General features: G+C 42.3%; 1 protein-coding gene across 1 annotated transcript in view; it reads left to right on the plus strand.

The window, feature by feature from the left end:
• OPHN1 (oligophrenin 1) overlaps positions 1–24317 on the plus strand; it is a 336244-nt gene that overhangs the window by 166572 nt on the left and 145355 nt on the right. Inside the window, exons 11-15 of the mRNA XM_066356302.1 lie at positions 4739–4830; positions 7700–7778; positions 9906–9939; positions 10438–10500; positions 11314–11388. Coding sequence (XP_066212399.1) covers positions 4739–4830; positions 7700–7778; positions 9906–9939; positions 10438–10500; positions 11314–11388 — 343 coding nt within the window. The remainder of the gene's footprint in view (positions 1–4738; positions 4831–7699; positions 7779–9905; positions 9940–10437; positions 10501–11313; positions 11389–24317) is intronic.

A 24317-nucleotide genomic window follows, 5' to 3' on the forward strand; every position in this document is an offset into this window, starting at 1 on the left:
AATGGACTTTCCAGAACTTTCATTCATGCTTCTATGTGGGCCAGTTACTCATTAATGACTCCAAAATTCTCCTTAGTGTCCAGTCTGCCAAGTACCAAAACACTTCTTCTTCTTTTTTTTTTTTTTTTTGTATTTTTCTGAAGCTGGAAACAGGGAGAGACAGTCAGACAGACTCCCGCATGCGCCCAACCGGGATCCACCCGGCACGCCCACCAGGGGCGACGCTCTGCCCATCAGGGGGCGATGCTCTGCCCCTCCGGGGCGTCACTCTGCCACGACCAGAGCCACTCTAGCGCCTGGGGCAGAGGCCAAGGAGCCATCCCCAGCGCCCGGGCCATCTTTGCTCCAATGGAGCCTTGGCTGCGGGAGGGGAAGAGAGAGACAGAGAGGAAGGAGAGAGGGAGGGGTGGAGAAGCAGATGGGCGCTTCTGTGTGCCCTGGCCGGGAATCGAACCGGGGACTTCTGCACGCCAGGCCGACGCTCTACCACTGAGCCAACCGGCCAGGGCCAAAACACTTCTTGATGTGATTCCAATGTGTTCATCTCATAGTGCAGCTCAGGATTTGTTCCTGTTTGTCCAGACTGAGCTGCTACCTGCCCAGCGGGTGCTGAGAAGCAACACGGTCCTGCCGGCTCTTCCTTTTCTCTTTACAAGCACTTCCCAGGTCCTGGACTTGAAGTTTCCTCTCTTAGTCAGCTCTCTGAGGCTGTTTCTTTCTTTCCTGATCAGAGGTGCCAACTGCAAAGCTCAAGACAGAGGCGGCAAATACTGCTTTTACATTTGCCTAGCAGATAAGATCCTTTTTGCTTTTCTTCCCCCCTTCCCTTTTCTTTGAGTGGCTACTTGCAAAATTGAAGTTGTGTCACAGCTTTACTGTGGGATTCGTTAGGACAGTGGTTCTCAAAGTGTGTGCCAGGGCTCACTGGTGCACCCTAGAAGATTTCCAGGTGCGCCCTATGGTATTCCAGAGAAATATGTGCCTTTTGGGCACCAAAAAACCAACAGGGTTTTTGGAGTTTAGATTTTTGGGGGACAGAGGTGTGGGGAATTGGCTGTAAGCTAACAGTCTGCCCAACCTCCCACCTCACTTGCCTGATTAGGTTGCAAAAGGCTGTTAAGCTGTGGTGCTGGATTGTTTACACTACCCCCCATGTTCCCCGGAGAGACTAGAGACAAGTTTCTTCCATCCTTTGTGTGGTGTCAAGTTAAGATGATATGTATGTGGACAAGAGTGTGGGGGATACGGGGTGGGGAGGAGGATAGGGCGAGGGTGGGGGGGGGGAGGAGAGAGGCACAAAGAAAACCAGTTAGAAGGTGACGGAAGACAATTGGACTTTGGGTGATGGGAGTGCAGCATAATCAAGTGTCAAAATAACCTAGAGATGTTTTCTCTGAACATATGTACCCTGATTTATTAATTTAATGTCAGTCCATTAAAATTAATTTTAAAAAAAGATGATATGTATGGTGGGGGTTTTAGATTGATGATTAAACATAAGGAATTGTCTCTTAAAGCCTTTTGGATTTCCATAAAAGAAGAATATGTGGCAATATCTAAAAAAGCTTTGAACATTTTACTACAATTTTCAACATCCTATTTATGTGAACTTGGATTTTCTACCCTCAACACAATTAAGAGTAAAAAGAGAGGAATTCTTCAATGTATTGACAAGGAAATGAGAGTTTTTCTTTCAAATAGATGCCCAAACATTGAAGAAATCACTAGGACACATCAGGCTCATGTTTCTCATAAACACAAGAATGAAAAAACTTAACACATTCGCACCAGGACCTGCCGAATTTACTAAATCTTACTAAGAATGTATCTATAGATATAAAAAGACAACTTTTTTTGTCGTTTTTCTATTTCTTAACCCCTTTTTTATGAATTCTGAAAAGCATAACTCAAAAAACGTAACATAAAAATGTTTTTTTAATGTCAGAATAAATTTAATTTTGTCATATTTATTTCATTTAATTACCATAAAAGCACGCTTGAACTTTGTATTTTTTTCTTTAATATTTGACTTATTATAACATATTTTTCAGAAATTTGTATATAGTGTACCTACAATTATTTGTTGGATTTTAAATGCGCCCAGACTTCAAAAAGTTTGAGAACCACTGCCTTAGGGGAACGAGAGAGAAACTTGGTTCTCCACTTATAACAAGGGGAGGTGGAAGTAATTACTTGAATTTCCTACTGGAGTAGGAAATAACTTCTTGTCAACCTCTGACTATTTCCTATTACAACTTTGTATTCTAGGAAGGCAAGGAATATTAACTAACGAGACAATGCTAACAACGTTGTAAAATGCCACTGTGTATTGAACGTTTGCTGCGTGCCAGGTGCCAAAGTAAATGCTGTCCGTCCCGGGCCTCGTCCCCTGTCCCTGCAGCAGTGAGGCTGGCAAGCCAGATTTTAAGGTGGTAGAATGAGCCCTCTTTCTGACTATGGTACTTGCCTCTGTCAACTCTGTTGTGCTGTGATACTCACTTTACAGGTTGCCTTCCCAAACACTGTCCATCAGATTTTTGTCCCTTCCCTGTCAGACAGCTGTGGAGAACACTACCTGATGAGTCTCAAAATATGGTTTTCAATCCTAGCTCTGTGGCCTAGTAGCTTCTTCATCCCAGGTAAACTGCTTGTTTTCCTTCTCAGAGAAATGGCAAGGTGGCAGTATAGTCTGTACACACTTATTGAGCACTAGCTCTTTACTAAGTACTAGAGTTATAAAGATAAAGATGATTTGCCCATGTGCTTGAGGCATTCTCAGTCAAATGGAGAAATCAGACATGAAAGCATGCAGTTTTATATAATGTGGAAAACACATGGTGGGCGATGTGTGGGATTGGGAAGGGATTTGGGAAGAAATTGAAGCTAACTGCAGTTTGTGGAACAAGTAAGAATATAGCCAGGCAAACAGTATGGATGGTCAACGCTGGTGGAGGAAACAGTACATGCAAAGTTATGGAGTCAGGAAACAGTATGATGTATGTGTGAAATAGGAGTTATTTTGCTCTGAAGGGTGGCTGGTGGTGAAGCTGGAGTGGTGAGTAAGGCCAGGGCCCCTGAGCTGCGGTGCCACCAAATGTGAGGGAGTTGAGAGTTTAACGAAAGAGGGTAAGTACATGACGCTGTTGAAAATCACTCATTTTGAGTGACTAACAATGCTTGATATTTGAAGTGTTGGGGCAGGGAAGACTAATTGAAGGGTGAATGTAGAGTTGAATTTTTATAGCACAGGAGCAGCAGAAGAATAGGCTTTTTGGGGGTGAGTATGCCAGTGGAAGAAAGTATTGGGTGCTTGGCTGCGTGGGCCTCTCAGGTGGCACAGGGTACAGGCATATACCTGGCACAATGACTGTGTTTCTCAATTGGAGACAGTCAGGTAGGTAGTATTCCCATTTAATACTCTGTGAAGTTAAGATTCACAAAGTGGCCTGACCGGGTAGTGGTGCAGTGGATAGAGCGTCGGACTGGGATGCAGAAGACCCAGGTTTACCTCGAGCTCACCAGCTTGAGCGAGGGCTCATCTGGTTTGAGCAAAAAGCTCACCAGCTTGAGGCCAAAGTCGATGGCTCCAGCAAGAGGTTACTCGGTCTGCTGAAGGCCCGTGGTCAAGGCACGTATGAGAAGGCAATCAATGAACAATTAAGGTGTTGCAATGCACAATGAAAAACTAATGATTGATGCTTCTCATCTCTCTGTTCCTGTCTGTCTGTCCCTATCTATCCCTCTCTCTGACTCTCTCTCTGTCTCTGTAAAAAAACAACAACAAAAAAAGATTCAGAAAGTGCAAATGATTTGCCTTGAGTCCCATACTTAGTAAATGGCATAACTGAAAAAAAAAAAAAAAAAACTCAAGTAGACAAGACTAAGCTTCCGAGTGTATTGCCAACCTGGATGACTTTGGGAAAGCCATTTTACCTCTGAGTTTCCTCCAAGGATTGTTATGAAGAAAGTCAGTTTATAAATACTATGTTATATGTAGCACCTAGTAGGTGATCAAAAATTGTTCCTTCTCTTACCTATAACAGATTGTCTCTGTTGAGATACTAGAGGGAAACTGAACAATGTGGGACCTGGGACATTTTAATCTGTAGACAAAGTGGATTTCAATGGCCTTTTTAAGTGCCCACAAAACTAAGGTGGACAAAACTGTTCTGCACATATGAGATACCAAATGCCACCTTGACTAATGCATACATTGGCTTGTTTTCCCTACTGCTGCCTATCTGTTGCAAGGCCTGTCATTCTCCAGGCTCTGGAGGATGGGAACAGAAACGTTGGTCTCCCCTCCTCCAGCAGCCTCCTTAGTAGAAGGAGGGTTACTGAAAGCCACTGGCTCATTGCAATCTCCCGACCTAGACATCTAATGAAAATTTTATTCTAGGCACTTAATGCGATTCGAGCAGCCCATTTCTCCTGTCCTCCCCTTCCTTGATGTGTAACAAGCTTCCTAGTTAATCTCCTACACTTGGAGAACAGTCGGGTTACCATGAATATAATTTTCTCTTTATCTAAGCCATTCATTGATTTTGGGGGCAGGAAGAAGCCAGCTACCATCTTGTTGCAACCATGGTTTGAAGGGACAAAGTTCTCAGTGAGGCTACACAGTGCTCCTGCTGCCCCAACAGGTGTCTTCCAAGTGGCACTAAGGACACTGCAGGAGGCTGAAGAAGCTTTTGTTAATTTCTTTTCAAATTGACTATTAATCCTTCTCTTCTGTCAGGGGCCCTTGGACTTAACCCTGAAGTACTGTGTGAGAAGGAAGACTGAATCTATTGACAAGAGGTTCTGTTTTGATATAGAAACGAATGAAAGGTAAGCTGTGCTGCTGTGACTTGATAGTGTCCCCATGTACCAGGTGTTGAGCCCGGGTAGCTCTTTGCCTCTATCATCTCTTGTTTATGAAAACGAGCGAATCCATTCCTGATATTGTTGTCTTGGCTGCCCTCCACAGCGGTGCCTGGTAGATGCTGCCTGGGCCGCCTCTCTGTGTGCAGGTGTCAGCCTTTGCCTCAACTGTTCTAGGCAGAAAAAGCTACTCTTAGGATTTAATTTGCTATCGTATATACAAAACATCAGCATTTGATGAGGTTGCAGAAAAGACAAGATAACAAAACTTATTCTTTTTTGAAATCTCCTAAGGTAACATACAAGAACAAGTGAATCGGAACACATTTTTCAGGGGAGGTACATAGGAGGCAGGGCTGCCATAGCGCTGGGAGGCTTTCCTCCCGCTTGGTGCAAACATCGCACAGACTTTGCCTACTTTGCATATTTTTATTTCAAGTGGAAGTAGTTTGGTTACAGACTTTGGACTTGGTTGTAGTTGTTTTTCTCCAGTGCCCTCTTTTTGTTTTCTGACCCGGGGAAATTTTATCAGAGAGGAATTTAACCTATAAATTTGAAAATGAGAGCATTTGGATAAAGACTTGTTATGTAGGTGGGAGGTTGATCCAAAATTCAGTGAATAAACGTGTTTCTATATTTTATTTCAGTCTGTCGTTTCTATGTACTAGGCACTGAGCAATAGAATAAAATTTTAACAAAATGATCAGATTGCCAGAAAGGAAGTTGGAGGTTGAATTACAATATCATATGAACAAAACTTTCAGTGACTGGAATCATAAAGATTAGCTAAGATATGACAGTTCTTTGATATTTTTGGTCTGGGAATAAGTAACTACTGGTCAGTTTCCCCATTTTAAATTCTGTTTGTGAATCTATATGATTTTATTTTTTTGCTAAAAATGGATGGTGCCTGACCGGGCGGTGGCACAGTGGATAAAACGTTGGACTGGGATGCGGAAGACCCAGGTTCGAGACCCTGAGGTCGCCAGCTTGAGCATGGGCTCATCTGGTTTGAGCAAAAGCTCACCAGCTTGAGCCCAAGGTCGCTGGCTCCAGCAAGGGGTTACTCGGTCTGCTGAAGGCCCACGGTCAAGGCACGTATGAGAAAGCAATCAATGAACAATTAAGGTGTCGCAATGCGCAACGAAAAACTAATGATTGATGCTTCTCATCTCTCTGTTCCTGTCTGTCTATCCCTCTCCCTGACTCTCTCTCTCTCTGTAAAAGAAAAAAAAAAATAGATGGTCCCACTGTTCTTTGAATTTGACTTTTTGTAGCACTTAAGAATCTATAGGTGCTTCCCGAATAGTCACTTCTTTATCTTTCAGGTTCTCTGTAAGGTCAAGCAAGGCCACACACTGGCCCTCTGCTTTCCCAGTTAGTGAAGCTGAGTTCCAGAATGGTTTAACATTGAATCTGGCCCTCAGTTCTACTTTTCTGTCTGTTGCCCATTTACTTGCTCGCCTTCCTTCTGCCTTCAGGCTTTAAGCTGCATAGCTGCATTGTGAAAAATTTCTAGGCTTTGTAGCCCCATGATCCAATATATCCAAAAGCCCCATCTATCCACAAGATTGGGTGTTTCTGAAATGAAGGTAATGAAAAGAATCCAGTGTCCAAAGCCAAGTCCTGGGTTTCAGTTGATTCTTGCTCAGAGGTGATTTTGGAGCTTTCTTTTTTAAGGAGTCCTTTAATGAAGCTAGAGATGGAAGAGCAGAAGAGCAGGAATCCCAGGATAGCAGAACTGGAAGGACCTCCCTGCTTGTCTGTTCCGGCACCCTATGGATAAGGACACAGGCCCAGAGAGGCCCAGTGATTTTCTCTAGGCCTCTCATCATGGTTTCTATCCTGTCATGACCCTGAGAGTGGTCTCGTCTTATAGGAGCAAGAGGAGCAAGTTTCACATGACGGCACGAGGAATGCAGGGAGACCGTGCTTGCAATGAGATGGTCAATCCCAAAATTCCAGTTTGGTTTTTGAAGGTCTAAAAAGACAATATACAGTGTACCAACTTGGGATATCTCTGCGTATAAGTGGTCTGCAAGTAAATAGAATAAAATTGAGGCCGAGGCCCTCTGCTGTGCGAAAGAGGCCTTGCAGTGTAGTAGCTAAGAATGAACATGGCTGCTAGGCCAGAGTTACTCAGTTCAAATCCTGGTGCACTGTACTTACCCAGTGTGGGAACTCAGTAATCTTTCTATTCCTCAGCTATGCCTTCTGTAATACAGGATTTAAAAAAAACTATGGCACCTGCTTTATAGGCTTTCTGGGCAGATCAAATAAATTAATGGCTACAGAGTACTTAGAATCTGGTACCTAGTAAGCATATAATAACTCTTAGTTGTTATTATTAGTCATAAGATTGCTTAAGTAAACTGAGTTGTTTCCAAGTGTAAATACTCCTGGACATCGTGGTGGTGGAAGTAGCAACACCATTTTCCTGAAGATGATTGGGCCCGTGACTAACATACTCAGCCCTATAGCCCGGATGTAATTGCTGGCTTCCGAGACAGCCAGAGAGAACCTCAGTTTGGCTTAAAAAGTATAAGACCAATTTAAGTATATACCACGGTGAGGTATCTTGGCACCTGCCTTCATATTTCCTTGCCTAATCCTAGCATGGGCTACCAAGACACCACCTCCCTCAGGGTTCCCAGAGTTACACTTCTGTAAGTATTCTGTTGTTTTTCTCAGTGAAAGAGATTTTGAAAAATTTGAGTTTTGTATGCCTATGCCTACTTAATATGACAGCTCCTGGGGCTGAGAGGGACCTTAGATCACAATACTCCATTCTCTCAGGTGTGTTTTCTGCTTTCAACTTCTCATTTTTTTTCCTTAGGCCAGGAACCATCACTCTGCAGGCCCTTTCAGAAGCTAACAGAAGGCTATGGATGGAGGCCATGGATGGGAAAGAGCCTGTAAGTTACCTGGCAATGAGGATACCGTGGCTGCATAGCCTGGTGTGTGATCGCCCTCTAGTGGTACAAGTGGGTCTAGGACAGTTAAAGGGTAATAGATCCAGCTGACTCAAAATTTTTAGAGCTGGAAAGAACTTTGTTGATTCACTATCTCTTGTTTAACAAATAAAGCAACTTGAGTTCCACAGATGTGCCACTGTGCCACTCTGTTTAGAAGACTGTTGCACAAGACAGGTGACACTAAAAAGGATGGGGTTATCCTATATATAAAGACCAGTCTGAACAATCAGGAATCATTGGAAAGCATTTTCTCTCTTCAGTGTCTTCCCAGGTTATTTTTCCTGGTGGCATGTGAGATAGTATCAGCATCATAGTGTTGGAATCCCACAAGCCTGGATTTAGATCCTGGTTCTGCCATTCAGTGGTTGTGTGACCTTAAGCAACTTATTTCATCTCTTTGACACTCAGTTTTCTTTCAGTAAAGTGACATTAATAATCTCTGTTCTACCTACCTCACAAAGTTGCTTTAAAAATCAAATGAAAGCCAGTCTGTCAACCATAATGTGATTTATTAGTTTTAGGTGCTTCTACTAATCTGAAACATGGGCACAAAGCCACTGAGATTCTACAGTACTTGGCTACAGTCTAATACTCCTTGCTTTATGCAAGTTAAACACTTGCTAGGAGGGGAAAAAGCTGTTTTTCAGGTTTTCTTTCTGTGTGTCCTCAGTGCCCTGGACTCTAAAGAGGAGTGCAAAAGTCCCAGATTGCCTTTATAGCAACCAAAATGGTAGCTATAAATGAGAAGTGGTGTTGTGAAAGCTGCCATCCAGCCTGACCTGTGAAGGAGCAGGGAATCAGGCATCGACCTGGAACACTGAGGTCTCCAGTTTAAAACCCTGGGCTTGCCCGGTCAAGGCACATATAGCAAGCAGTCAGTGAACAACTGAAGTGAAGCAGCTATGAGTTGATACTTCTTACTCCACCCTCCTGTTTTCTCTCTATAAAATCAATCAATAAAATCTGGAAAAAAAAAAAAGACTGCCATCCAGAAAGTAGTCCAGGCCTGGTCTCGCCTCCCTCCCTCTTTCCCTCCTAGATATCTGGAGCCTGACTACAACATGGCTGCTGTTTCTCTAGGAGTATACTAGGAGGCTCAGCAAGGCATTTTATTCTTGAATCCCTCTCCTGAACTTGCTCTCTCTTTAGGTTTTAAAGACTGAAGGCTGCAGAAGGCTTTCTGTGGAGAAGAGTGTAAGAACATGAGCCCACTGAATGTGGGTCCTTACAAACTTGGATGTGGCAGACTTACCAAAAATATCTTGTTTATCAAAGTGGCAGCAAGGGCAGGCCGACATGAAAACCTCTCTCTCTAAAATATTCATGGGTATATGCACACATGCAGAAAAAAATTCTTTTGAAAGGAGAAATAGTTAAAACAGACTCTAATCTTTGTTGCTTTACTGATACACGCTTCGGTTACTCTCACACATGTTATGCGTGCCTTTTCTTAAAGTGTCAGAGAAGATCTGGTCATGAAGGAACATCTACTCCAACCCTGAGCATTTTAGAGATATGAATTTTGAAGTCTAGAGAATGAAAAGGACATACCCCAATTTCCTAATGTGGTAGAGGCACAACCAGGATGTCCTCTGTGGGCTCTTCTTAACCATTGCAGGCATACTTCAAGATGGCCCAGAGAAACTTGGTCAGTGTATGGATCCCTTTCAGGTGGGCGCTTGTCTTTCCACAGAGAGACACCTGTTGGGTCGTCTTTGTGGTGTGGGACGTTGGTACTGTGAACATTTACATTTTACTATCAATGCCCATTGCCCAGCTGTGCGTGAGGAATCCACCTTTTTCTCTCATGCTCTCTTGCTCCATCAGACAAACTCTCCAAGTCTTAGAGGACTGTTCCTTTAGTGGCAGTGAGCAGTGTGAAATCCAGTGTCATCTTCAGGGATTATAATTTTAACTGTTTCCTGGGGACCTGAACAAAGATGGTTCTGTTGAGCTCACTTTTCCTTGTTAAAGCCTCTGCGTCGTTAATGGTTCTGATTTAATATTTGCTGTACTTCTCTAGAGTGATTCACAACAGTCATGGCACTTTCTGTTTCTCTTTTGTAGATCTACCACAGCCCCATAACGAAGCAGGAAGAAAGTGAGTCAAATTTCTGATCTACTGACATTATGAACTGCCAGCTGTCTTAATCACAGTAAATGCTGTAATCAGTGAGCTGGGATATCACAGGAAGTGTGTTTCCGGATGCCACTGTGTGGAATGAAACTCAGACCTATTTTTAAAAAAATATGTCTGTTGATTGAACTAAGGAAGTCACTTTATCTTAGCTGATGGCGGGAATAGCAGTGGCAATATAGAGAAACACATCAAAGCCTTCTTGTTCTAGACACATTATGGGCATTGGGTGCATTTCCAGCCTAGCATTTCACATTTGATGTTGCTCATGTCTAAAGCAGACAATGCAAAGGCTAACTAAAAGCATGTTGTGTTATAAAGAATAAAAACTCTACCCACCCCCAAGCAGATGACTAACCAAACCCCTAGTTCTCTTGCTGCAGTCTCAGTAGGATGATTGATGCTTGGTAGGTGAAGCTTGTTGCAGCAGGACCTGACTCTGCTTTCCTTTGCTTGAAACAGTGGAGCTGAATGAAGTGGGCTTCAAGTTTGTCAGAAAGTGCATCAATGTCATTGAGAGCAAAGGTAAGGCAATCCCTTGGCAGTGTTTGAACCCAGACATTCTGAATTTATCCTGGGACAATTTCTCAAAAATAGCAATGATGTCATCTATGGGTCAGGACCCATTTCACGAATAAACCCTGTTTATAAACCTTGACTGCTAGTGACTTCCTGCTTTGAAAGAGAGAGCTTCAAATGGCTTATAAAATATTTTTCAGTAATACCTGGCACTCCTCAAGTAGTGTTATGATAGTAATCCTAAATAAACAAGAGTTTGGTTTAAAAATTAATGGAGGCAAAACTAAACTCAGTCAAATGTGGAATAAGAATTTTTCTAGGTTGTTGACACTCTAGTTTCTCGCTGACAATATTTAGAATATGGGCCAGTGTACTGTGTTAGCAGTCTCCTTTTTTTCTCTGAAATGATAGTTTGGTTTTCTCTATGTACAAAATGGCCTTTTGTTTTATATTCGCCACACTGCAGCCTTTACTCCCTTATACCACTGCTCAGAGACATCTTGAAGGTTGGTATTGCTTCCTTGTCAATTAGGTCCTTTGCTGCTACCCACCTAAGCGTATTCTTCTATTTACTACAGAGTAGGTTCACTTCTGTTCAGCTAATGAGGGCTTGGTACAATCCAAATGAAAGTGTGAAGACAATAATTTGAAGAGATGCTTCAGAACAGTTACCCTACCGCAGGGGAGGGCCGGGGAACTAAGAGAGTAAGGAGACAGTTTCTGTGCGAACTGACTCCAGTGTATAAGTACCTGCTTTCCCCTGAGGTAGATGAAAGCTCTACCTATATAGTCAAAATTGACTTCATTTTTCCCCCCTAGGGATCAAGACAGAAGGATTGTACCGTACCGTGGGCAGCAATATTCAGGTTCAGAAGCTGCTGAATGCCTTTTTTGGTAAAAATTTTAATTTCAAAATTCTTACTTGGAGTTGTTTATGTATTAGGAAATGTAACTGTGTGAGAAAAGAGACATTGCTAAAGAAGGTTGTAGAATTTAAAAGAATATATTTTCAAAGGTAATTTGTTTACATATTTGCCTACCCTGGGTCAGGGACTATCTTGCCTTGGAAGAAAGACCTAGCATATCACCTTCCCCACCTCTTATTTACTCCTCAAACTCTTTGCAATGTGACTTCTTCCCCAACATGTCCGCTCTAACCAGGCACAGAAGGTGTCATCTTGAGAAACCCAGTGGGCACTTCCAGTCTCTATCTAGATTGATCCCCTGTTGACCTCTACTTTCTTTTTGAAATTTTCTTTCTACATGACTTCTATAACTCACCAGTCTTTTGATTCTTGCAATGCCTTGTATTAGTCAAGTGACTCTTGTCAGGCCCTTCTTCTTAGCTCATAAATTTTGTCTGGATATTTTCTAGCATTCTATCTTTGCCCCTTTTGCTTCTTTTTAAAAATTTTTTTTAAGTTTATTGACTTTAGTGATTGAGGAAGGGAGAGAGAGAGAGAGAGAGAGAGAGAGAAAGAGAGGAACATAGATCTGTTCCTTTATGCGCTATGACCAGGGATCTAATTGGCAACCTCTACACTTCAGTATGCTGCTCTAACCAACAGAGCTATTTGGCCTGGTCCCTTTAAGCTTCCTTTTCTACATGTTTTTCTAATGGTTGATTTTTATTCTAGTTACGTGTCACAATTTCCTGTTTTTACTATGTCTAGTAATTTTTATTTATTTTTTATTTTTTTGTATTTTTTTGAAGCTGGAAATGGGGAGAGACAGTCAGACAGACTCCTGCATGCGCCCGACCGGGATCCACCTGGCACGCCCACCAGGGGGCCACGCTCTGCCCACCAGGGGGCGATGCTCTGCCCCTCCGGGGCGTCGCTCTTTTGCGACCAGAGCCACTCCAGTGCCTGGGGCAGAGGCCAAGGAGCCATCCCCAGCGCCCGGGCCATCCTTGCTCCAATGGAGCCTCGCTGCGGGAGGGGAAGAGAGAGACAGAGAGGAAGGAGAGGGGGAGGGGTGGAGAAGCAGATGGGAGCCTCTCCTGTGTGCCCTGGACGGGAATCGAACCCGGGACCTCTGCACGCCAGTCCGACGCTCTACCACTGAGCCAACCGGCCAGGGCCTATGTCTAGTAATTTTTTGTTGGTTGCTAAGCACTGTGACTTACTAAATCTCAATTTTGTTGAGTTATTTTAAAGAGAGTTAAATTTTCTTTTGTAGGTAGTTATTTGAGGATCAGCTTAATATATTTGAGACTTTTAAAAAAGCTAATTAGTACAGATATAAAGTATCCTTTACTGGCAACTTTAGTCCTACTGTAAAGGGCTAACTTCTTTTGTTTCTTCATTCTTACTGATTGAAACTTAAACATCTCCCAGCTCTGTGTGAGTTCTGGGAATTATTTAGCTTAAAGCTTCCTTGTGTTATTTTGCCTATCCTCATGGATTTTTATCCTGGTCTCTCATGGCTTAGTATTAAACAAGACTTAATGGGATCTGTAGTTACTTTTTTGTTTAGTTCTTTCCCTACATAATTTTCTTTTTTTCTGGTACTCTGCTCTGCAAATTCTAGCTGCTTCAGTGTTTCTGAACTTTGATGTTTGTCTCTTCAACTGAACTTTGATGTTTGTCTCTGAACCTTGATGCTTAGCTTGCCATTCTTCTCACTATCTAGAAAGTGTTTTCAGGTAGCAAGCTGTAGCAATGGTAGGACTTATTTGTTTCTTCTATTTCTTTTTTCTTTCTTTCTTTCTCTCTTTCTCTTTCTTTCTTTCTTTCTCTCTTTCATTTTTCTAAAGTGAGAAGCAGGGAGGTAGAGAGACAGACTCCTGTATATGCCCAACTGGGATCCACCTGGCATGCCCACCAGGGGGCAATGCTCTGCCCATCTGGGTCATTGCAGCATTGCAATCGGAGCCATTCTAGCGCCTGAGGTGAAGGCCATGGAGCCATCCTCAGCGCCTGGGCCAACTTTGCTCCAATGGAGCCTTAGCTGTAGGAGGCGAAGAGAGAGATAGAGAAAAAGGAGAGGGGGAAGGGTGTAGAAGCAGATGGGTGCTTGTCCTATGTGCCCTGGCTGGGAATCGAACCTGAGACTTCCACATGCCAGGCCAAAATCTACCGCTGTGCCAACTGGCCAGGGCCTGTTTCTCCTATTTCTGTCATAGTCCTGTGCTGTCCATTGTTCAATGACTATAGTCAACTACTTTGTATATTTTGTCTAGTGTTGTAATTGTTACAACTTGAAGACAAGTCTGGTACCAATTACCGAGTTTTTTACTAGCACCTATGTGATGACAGTACCCAAAAAAATCTTTAGTCTGATTATCAACTCATGAATTTTAAACTCATCTATCTATCTGCCCACTGCAACTGTGTTTCTCAGACACATAGTCATAGCGTACATCACAGTCGCCATGTATGCATATCACACCCTGAATAATGGACAAAACTAATCATAGCTGAGGCAATAAGGTCTGGAGGCTGAGGGGTTTACTTTTTGAATGTTGCACAAGCTCTTTGCACATAGATATTCCAAATGTACCTACATTTGACATGGCCAAAGGTAAACTTATTATTTTTCTTGTGCTGCAAACCTGCTCTCCCTCCTTTTGTGAATGGTGATGAACTATCTCATAAGCTCAGTTTTTATAAGTATCAGAGAATAAATTAAGCATGAGAGGTTTGGATAAAGCACATACTTTGGTCTTTTCTGTGATGCATAGCTTACCTTTCACGTCCCTGTGGAGCCAAATGTGATGTCAGAGTTCCACTAAAGGGACAGGTACCGAGTGCCCGCAATGTACTAGGTATATTGTCATTATCACAAGCATCTTTATGATTACCAACATTATAAAAACAGTACCTATTATTAGTAGTAAGATAGTAACTACAACTTGGTAAAGGGTGGAGAAGCAGAACTGGCTATACCAGTTCGCATTTGAGGATAATGTAGCATCAGTCAGAGCGGGTGTGAAGGTTTTATATTATAGGATTCATCATGTGTTTTTGCATATCAGTTTGTATTGTTGACTTTTAAAAATTCCAGTTGTCTTATTCCTGGTCAATTTATATCCTATTTTATAAGCTAAAGGATACTTTTTCATATATAAAACAGCTGGGGCAACATGGCCTAGGATATGAAGTCTCTGAAAAATGATTGAACTCAGATCAACTGTTTAGAATTCTGTTTCTAGTATCACTACATTTTTCCAACTGATATATAATCTAAGAAACATGCCATACTAGGCATCGTGCTGATTCGTTCACAGGTTTCAATCAGACGGAAATGGATTCCTCAGAGTGCACAGGGCAGTCCAATTTGATTCTCACAGAAAGTGGCGCGATTGGCATGTTGTGTCTGTTCACCATCAACCTCCAAGTTGTCTTGGTTCTTGTCACTCTACCCTGATCTATTTGCACAGGACCAGGGGCTGGCTGCCTCAGCTTCACGTGGGCTCATCATGATTTCCCTGGGAAGAAGAACTTTGGTTTCCTTTTTCAGACACGCCATCTTTCTTCTCCTCCTTCCTTACGTTTCGTTCTGTGTGCCAGTCAAAAGCACACCTCCAGCTATTTGTTGAACCAAGACAAGCTGAAGATTACTCTCTCTGTGACATCTCCTGTAACATATGACCCTAGGCTTTTGTCTATTGCTTACTAAAGTCATCCATTTGCAAATAAAATACAACACAGACTACAAAGTCAAAGAGGACACATCCCCAATCAATAATGGTTTTTTAATCAGTCGGTAAGTATGTTAGTTACCCCCACCTCCCTTGCAGGATACCCTGTGTTAATAGAGCCTACAGACTATGAGGGATTGGAGTCTTCACTCTGCTGGATTTGTCATAAGCTACCTTGGTCACAGAGAAGCTAATTTGATCAACTCAGAGACAGCTTGATACCACATCTAAGAGTTCTGCTTCTCTGCCCTATACCAAGTCGTAGTTATCTTACTAATAATAATAGATACTGTTTTTATAATGTTGGTAATCATAAAGGTGCATATGATAATGCCAATGTACCTAGCACGTTGCGGGCACTCAGTACCTATCTCTTCAGTGGAACTCTGACACCACATCGGGCTCCAGAGCCTGAATATTTCATAAGGACTGGAGCAGAGGTGTGAGGTGGGGCCTGGGGAGCAGGTGCTGGATCTCCTTGGTGACATTGAGCCTTCTTGGAAACCATAGATAGAAGAACATTCTTCCTACAACGCTGCTACCATGCCAGGGCCACTGAGCTAAACAGGAGAAATGGCATAACAAGTGAAGTGACAAATTACTGCAAAGATGTTACTAATTTAGGTATTTAAATTTCTCCTTTCATCTTTATGCCTTTATACTATTAAAAAAACACATTTAATTTTTAGAAACCAGTGGCATACCTAATATAATCGTTTGTAGACAGTTAAATAGAGTAGAAATGTGCACATGTGGATGATTGTAGACATTTTATATGGATAGTAGTAGACACTTTCTTTTATTTAAGAGAGAGAGATAGAGACAGAAACAAAGAGAGGGACAGACAGGAAGGGAGAGAAATGAAAAGCATCAATTTTTCATTGTGGCAGCTTAGTTGTTCATTGACTGCTTTCTCATATATGCCTTGACCAGGGGGCTCCAGCAGAGCAAGTGACCCCTTGCTAAGCCAGTGACCTTGGATTCAAGCCAGTGACCTTGGAGCTCAAGCCAATGACCATGGGGTCATGCCTGTGATTCCACGCTCAAGCCGGTGACCCTGGGGCTGAAACCTGGGTCCTCTGCGTCCCAGTCTGATGCTCCGTCTACTGTGCCATTGCCTGTAGTAGACACGTTTTAATGAAAGGTGTTCAGCAGCTGAGGGTATAGCTTTAGTATTAAACTCACATATATCTGGACAAGTAGATAATAAATATATATCAAACAGAAGCAATGTCGAATAATATGACCTCTGGCTAAAGGAGAAATAAGTCCCCTTGTAAAAAAATAAAACATATGCTACTTCGTTTTAGGACTTGAGCTCCTTCAATCAACTCTATGTGTTAATCTTTATTATATTCTAGTATAGTGGGAGTTTTAACTTTTAATACATATCAAAACACTTTTATCCCTAATCTAGATCTCTGTATGTGTATGCATATACCTATAATATAATGCGCATATATACATATATATATATACACACATATATATAATTTTATATGGGCTCAATTTGTTAGTCACAACTATTCCTATTAATCTAGTATATTGATTGTTCTCAGATCTTGCTTGCTTTGACCCAGGTGGAAATGATTTGCCAATAGATATTTAATGTTGTTCTTTCAAAACTATTTTTTACTTGCCTTCAGCAAATTCGTCTTTAGTTTTCAACCGACATATTGCCTTTTCCCAGCATTCTCGTCCATATGTGAGAGGTAGGGTAGGAGTTTGTGTTTCAGGGGTGTAGTAACCGACAAAGATTAAATTGGTGGCATAAGAATCTGACAGCCTCCTGCCCCCGGCTCCCTGCTGCAGTAACAAACTACCCCAAACATCAGGGCTTAAAACAACACAGATTTATTCTCTTACTCTTTTGGAGGTCACAGGTCTGAAATCAGTCTTCCAGGGCTAACATCAGGGTGTTGGCAGGGTTGCACTCCTGGAGGTTCTAGAGGAGCATTTGTTTCCTGCCCTTTGGCACCTTCTAGAGCAGGGGTCTCAAACTCGCGGATTAGTCTGCGGGCCGCACAATTTGAGACCCCTGTTCTAGAGGCTGCCCACTGCCCTTGCCTCTTGTATGCCAAGCACTGTATCAAATGGTAGGAATATAGAAATGAACACAGCAGACAAAAATGTCCCCTCTTATGGAGCTTAGTGTAGTAGCAGCTATGGTTCAGGGATATAGTTGCATACTTTCCTCCCAGAGTAACTGGAATATCGCAGGTCCAAGGCTCTGTTGATCTCCACTGACAGCACAGGTTCCTGAAACAGTACGGACAACCAGAAAAAAGAAATAATGGTATGCCCTTTCAAAAAACAACATGCTTCCTGAACCAAGATTTTTCATACTATTTATATGAAGTATATAGGAAAATGTATCACCTTTGAGGTAATGTAAAAAAGTATTCTTTTTCCTGATGTGGAGTTTATGTCTCATTTCCTCTGTTTGAACTCCAGTAGTTCTTTTATTTTCCAGGCCTTATTGGTTTCTGCCTCCTCCCATCTTGACTCATGAACCTCTTCTCTTCTTTACACCAGACTTACAGCTCAGTCGCTGTCACCCATTGCTTCACCTGGTGTTTATTAAATGCCTACTGCATGGTAGACACTAGTGTTTATGGCACTATTGCCCTCTCTTCACTGTTACTCATTTGCCTAGTTAATCCTTGTTTGTTAATCAGATTTCTGTTTTGGTATTATATCCTCGGAAGCCAAACCTCATCTTACCCAAAACAGTTAATCACATCCTCTTTACCAGTTCTGTACTTTGCACTGTATATGTTATTGTGCACTTCCTGCTGTGATGTAATTCCTTCCATTTTATCTGATCTGCTTCACTGTGAGTGTCTTGAGGAGAGGGGATATTTGTTAACCTTGGTGAGAATCATGTACATATGCCATCCTCAGTTTCTAGAATCATAATTTAACGGAATATCACTGTGGGCCTTTAATATCCTTCCTCTTTCTCTGAAATTATTAGAAATGTAGGAACCTTGGGACAGACACTATTACCCCAAATTGTCTGATTAATATTTATTTATTTATTTATTTATTTATTTATTTATTCATTTTAGAGAACGGGGAGAAAGAGAGAGAGAAGGGAGAGGGAAGGGGGGAGGAGCAGGAAGCATCAACTCCCATATGTGCCTTGACCAGGCAAGCCCAGGGTTTTGAACCGGCAACCTCAACGTTTCCAGGTTGACGCTTTACCCACTGCACCACCACAGGTCAGGCCATGTTATATGTTTTTGATGTCATATATTGCATCTTTCTGTGTGTGTACTTTTTAACTAGTTATTGTAGATAGAGATGATTTTTACTACTTTTTTTATGTTCTTTATACTAGCTTTATAAGTGATTCTTCTACTACCTTTAAGGTATGTTGCCCTTTAACAGTGAGATTTTCTCTTTCATGAATTTTCTCACTTGTAGTTTTGGCCTTTTTGTTTTTACTTAAAGAAATCCCTTTAACATTTCTTGTAATGACATTTCAGTGGTGTTGAACTCTTAGCTTTGCTTGTCTGGGATAGTCTCTCTCTCTCTCAATCAATTCTGAATGATGGCCTTGCCAAATAAAGTAGTCTTGGATGTAATGTTGCTGTTTTTATTTTTTCATTACTTTGAATATATTTTGCTATCCTCTCAGGCCTGCAAAGTTTCTGCTGAAAAATGAACTATTACTCTTATGAGACTCCCTTTGTATGTAACTGATTGTTTTTCTCTTGCTGCTTTTAAGATTCTCTCTATATCTTTAACTTTTCTTTTTCACTTTTTATTGAATTAATTAGGGTTACCTTGGTTAATAAAATTATATAGGTGTAAGTGTACAATTCCATAACACATCATCTGTGTACTGTCCTGTGTGTTCACCACCTCTGCAGTCCATGTCCCCTCAGCCCCCATCCCTCTGGTTATCATCACACTGTTGTCTGTGTCTATGAGATGTTTTTTTCTTGATTTATTCCTTCACTTTTTTTTTTTTTGTATTTTTCTGAAGCTGGAAATGGGGAGGCAGTCAGACAGACTCCCGCATGCGCCTGATCCGGATCCACCCGGCATGCCCACCAGGGGGCGATGCTCTGCCCATCTGGGGCATCGCTCTGTCGTGACCAGAGCCACTCTAGCGCCTGGGGCAGAGGCCAAGGAGCCATCCCCAGCGCCCGGGCCATCTTTTGCTGCCAATGGAGCCTTGGCTGCAGGAGGGGAAGAGAGAGACCGAGAGGAAGGAGAGGGGGAGGGGTGGAGAAGCAGATGGGCGCCTCTCCTGTGTGCCCTGGCCGGGAATCGAACCTAGGACTTCCACACGCCAGGCCGACGCTCTACCACCAAGCCAACCAGCCAGGGCCTATTCCTTCACTTTTTTCACCCAGCCCAGCACCCCCCTTCCCCTCTGACAGCACTCTATATCTATGAGTCTGTTTCTATTTTGTTTGTTACTTTATTGTGTTCATTAGATTTCACATATAAGTGAGATCATATGGTACTTGTATTTCTCTGACTGGCTTATGTCACTTAACATAATATTCTCCAGGTCCATTCATGCTGTCACAAAGGGTAAGATTTCCTTCTTTTTTACAGCTGACTAATACTCCATTGTGTAAATGTCCCACAACGTTTTTTATCTATTCATCTACTGATGGACACTTGGTATATCTTTAGCTTTTTTTTTCTTTTCTTTTTTTTTTTACAGAGACAGAGAGAGAGAGAGTCATAGGAGGGATAGACAGGGACAGACAGACAGGAACGGAGAGATGAGAAGCGTCAATCATTCGTTTTTCGTTGCGTGTTGCGACACCTTAGTTGTTCATTGATTGCTTTCTCATATGTGCCTTGACCGTGGGCCTTCAGCAGACCGAGTAACCCCTTGCTCGAGCCAGCGACCTTGGGCTCAAGCTGGTGAGCTTTTGCTCAAACCAGATGAGCCTGTGCTCAAGCTGGTGACCTTAAGGTCTCAAACCTGGGTCTTCTGCATCCCAATTCGATGCTTTATTCACTGCGCCACTGCCTGGTCAGGCTATCTTTAGCTTTTGACATTTTAATTATAATGTGTTTTGGGGGTTATTTCATGTGAGACTCTCTGAGCTTCCCAAACTTTGGTTTTGCCTTCACCACGTTAGGGAAATTTTCAGCTTTTATTTCTTCAAATTGGTTTTCTGTCCCTTTCGGTCCTTCTGGGATGCATATAATGTGAATGTTATTATACTTGATGTCCCAGAGGTCTGTTAAACTAATCGCTTTTTTAAAATTATTTTTTTGTTTGCTGTTCTGATTGGATGATTTCCACTACTCTGTCTTCCAGATCACTGAATAGCTTTTTTTTTGCATCATTTACTCTGCTGTTGATTACAACTAGTATAATTTTCATTTCAGGCATTGTACAGGGGTCCTTGGGTTATGACACAATTCTGTTCCTACAACAGTGACGTACACAGTTCTGTTCCTACAACAGTGATATAACCCGAATTTTGTTGTAAGTTGAAACACATCATAGCCTAAGTCACTTACCTATCCTAACACAGTTGTAAAATCACAATCTAGAACATAAAAACACAACTAATCCACAGAAAAAAGAAAATGATATAAATATACTGTACTGTACACTGTACTGTAGTAATATAAAAAATAACAAAATATGAGTGTAAAAAACAATTCTCTTTCCTAAAGGGGCATTGCAAAGTGGGAGAGAGTGATCTGTTAGGAGGAGGAAGCTGGAGAGGCAGGAGAACCTGCAGAAGGTGCTGGAGATACTGGGTCAGGTGAATCAGGATTGTCTAAGGAACATGCAGGAGACACTGCAGATGATTCTATCTGTGCTACAGATGTTTCATCTTGATAAGCAGCTGACGTAGAGGGTACAGGATCTGTTGCAGGCTTCTCTACTTTCTTAAAGAATTGTTCCAGGCTAGTCAGTAAGTACGCTTATGGCATAAGCCATAACACTCAAATCTCAATTTTTTAAAGTTTTTATGAGAGTGAGCATCATAAACACGAAACGTGTGTTGAGACTGTCGTAACCTCAGGACCCCCTATATTCTTTAGTCTCATTTGATCCTTTTATATATTTTCTATATTTTTACTGAAGTTCTCATTGTGTTCATCCAGTCTTCCTTGGTGAATTTGGTAAAATCCTGTATAATCATTACTTTAAACTCTATCTGTTTGGTTTAGTTATTTTTCCAAAGTTTTTTCATGAACTTTCATTTGGAACATATTCCTTTATCTCCTCATTTTGCCTAACTCCATTTATTGCTGTATATCATATAGATCAGTGACATCTTCTGGTCTTGAGAGAATGGTCTTATATATAAGGTATCCTGTGAGGCTCAGTGGCAAAGTCTCCTGTGTTCTCCAGAGCCAAGTCCTTCAAGGTTTCCCCTGTAATGGATTGTGTGCACTCACCTGTTGTGGTTTGATGCAGTTTCTGGAGTGTGCTAGTGGGAAGGATTTGGTCCCAGCCTACTAGCTATGAGGCTCAGCCTCTATACTTGTTGACATGCTGTTGGGCAGGGCTGGTCCCTGGCCTGGCTTTTTGTGAGGCTTGGCTGTGATTGATGTGGGTACACCACTAGGTGGGGTTGGCCTGTGGCTGGTTATGTGTAAGGCCCAGCCACAACTGCTGCCCATTTTCTGATGGATAGCACTGCCCCCACCCTGGCTGCCCACAAGGCCTGGCTGCAGTTGCTATGGGAACCCTTGTATGCAGGTCAGACCCCTGGTGTGGCTTGCTGCTGGGTTTTACTATGACTCCTTCTGGCACACTTATGTGAGCAGCAGGCCTTCATTGCTGCTGGCTGGAAGAGTTGGCCTCGGCTCTGGAGGGTGTGTTGGTATGGGTCCTTTCCAGAATTGGGAGTCACTTTGGAGGGGCACTGATACCAGCTGAGGCTACCTGCTTGGTGTGGTGGTGCAGGACTTGCTTTAGAGGGGGGCTGGTACTGTTGAGCCCACCCCTTGACTGTGACAGGATGAGAGTCATTTCTCAGGGGCACTGGTGCCTACAGGGTTGACATGCTGAGTGCAAGACAGGAGATACCTTTGGTGTGTTCTGATACAGGCTGAGCTGCCTGGTTTTTGTGGTAGAGTGAAAACCACTTTGGATAAGTGCCAGTTGCAGCAGGCAGGTTGTGTGGGCAAGACCTTAAAATGCCAGTGTGGGGGATGAATAGTGGTAGTAAGGTTCATTGACAGTGTCAAAAATGGCACCTGCCAGCACCAGGCCAGCTAAATGGAAGCAGACTTTAAAAAAAATGTTGCCCACCATCACTTCCATCCGTAGAAAAAGTTTCAACTGATACCTGCTACTCCATTACTTGCCCTGAGATTAGTTAATATATCTTCTTCACATATGACCCAGGCGATTTTCAGACTGGTACATCTGTGCTGGGACTCATTGTGACCAAGTTTTTCCATGAGTTCTGCAGGACGGAAGCCTCGGTTTTTTATAGCCAGATATTATGGGGGCTCCTTTTTCTAGTGTGGGTGTGCTAGGTTTGGGAGCCTGTGTAAGGCTCCGATCCCTCACTCCTCAGGCTGTATGTACCCCTGAAATTGTGATATCCCTACCAATTGTAGGTCATCGCACTTGTGAGTGTGTGTCCTCACTAGACTGTGTCTCTGCTCCTCTTACCTGTCTGGATGTGGCTTTTTCTTTATATTCTTAGTTGTCAGAAGTATGTTCTGCTAGTCTTCAGATAGTTCTCTGATAGTTCTCCTCTATGTAGTTGTAGTTTTGCTGTGTTGTGGGAGAAGGTGAACTCAAGATCATCCTACTCCTCCATCTTGACCTGGATTTCTTGTCTGTCCTTTCCTCAATCAAGGCCAGAATAGACATCCTTTATTCTTTGAACTGTTTGAGTCCATTTCTCACTTGGTCACCATTTGCTTGTTAAGGACCAGTTGAAATATCTGTTGAGACTTGGTATTTGGGCAAACAGTTGTGAGGATTTGTAGGCGTTGAGCTCATAGCATCCTGAGTGGCACACACAGCAACAACTTCATGCATGAGTGTTGCCCATACACGATCTGTTGTGTTGATGAGAACTTTTAAGATCTATTGTTTTAGTACCACACTGCTTTGATTACTGTAACTTTGTCAAAGATGAACAATTAAGGGGATAATTTCATTCAGATTGTTGCAACAGGGAGAACCTCTATTAATGAGTTGCATCTCATAGAAGAGGAATGAAATTTGGGATTTTATAGAAGCAGAAAGGAATTGTCATGTGTTTTATATGAGTCATATGAAGGGACGGAGATGTGCCTTATAAATGAGCACAGAGTAGTCCATTAACGTTTGTTGTTTCTCAGGACCAAAAGGGTGCAGAGAATTCTAAACCATCCCTGTTTCCTTGTAGCACAGGGTTTAGGTAAAGTTCACCATTGCCATTTAGTTAAGTAAACTCCTTTTCTTGCCAAGATTTGGGTTAAAATATTATCCTGGATTTTGAACAGAAAATAATTCGGTTGTTTTTCTACTTAGATATTTAAATAGAAAAAACGTCCTTTGGATTAAATGGTTATATTTCTCTTTTAGTCATGCTACAATTTATTTTTCCAGCAAAATAAATTAAATACAAAACCAAATGTGTACTCAAATAACTGCCTGTGTTCCAAAATAATACTTTGTAAGTGACTCAGAAGACAGTTTTTTATGTACTTAGGGAACGCATTTATTAGATTTACAGTATAGAGTTTGTTCCTAAATCTTCCCATTTTTATTTCTTTTTTTTATTATATAAAACAAATATTTTTATTATTTAACTTAATAGGTAAAATACATTTTTGTCAAAACAATTACTATATAGTGGGCTTTATAGTTGTACTTGCTGAATAAATTTCTCTTACAAGTTGTATATTTAAAAATATAATAGTGGCAATTCTTTTTTTTTTTTTTTTTTTGTAATTTTCTGAAGCTGGAAACGGGGAGAGACAGTCAGACAGACTCCCTCATGCGCCCGACTGGGATCCACCCGGCACGCCCACCAGGGGGGCGATGCTCTGACCACCAGGGGGCGATGCTCTGCCCCTCTGGGGCGTCGCTCTGTCGCGACCAGAGCCACTCTAGCACCTGGGGCAGAGGCCAAGGAGCCATCCCCAGCGCCCGGGCCATCTTTGCTCCAATGGAGCCTCGGCTGCGGGAGGGGAAGAGAGAGACAGAGAGGAAGGAGAGGGGGAGGGGTGG

Source organism: Saccopteryx leptura, chromosome X (assembly GCF_036850995.1).
Source record: "Saccopteryx leptura isolate mSacLep1 chromosome X, mSacLep1_pri_phased_curated, whole genome shotgun sequence".
Taxonomy (NCBI): Eukaryota; Metazoa; Chordata; class Mammalia; order Chiroptera; family Emballonuridae; genus Saccopteryx; species Saccopteryx leptura.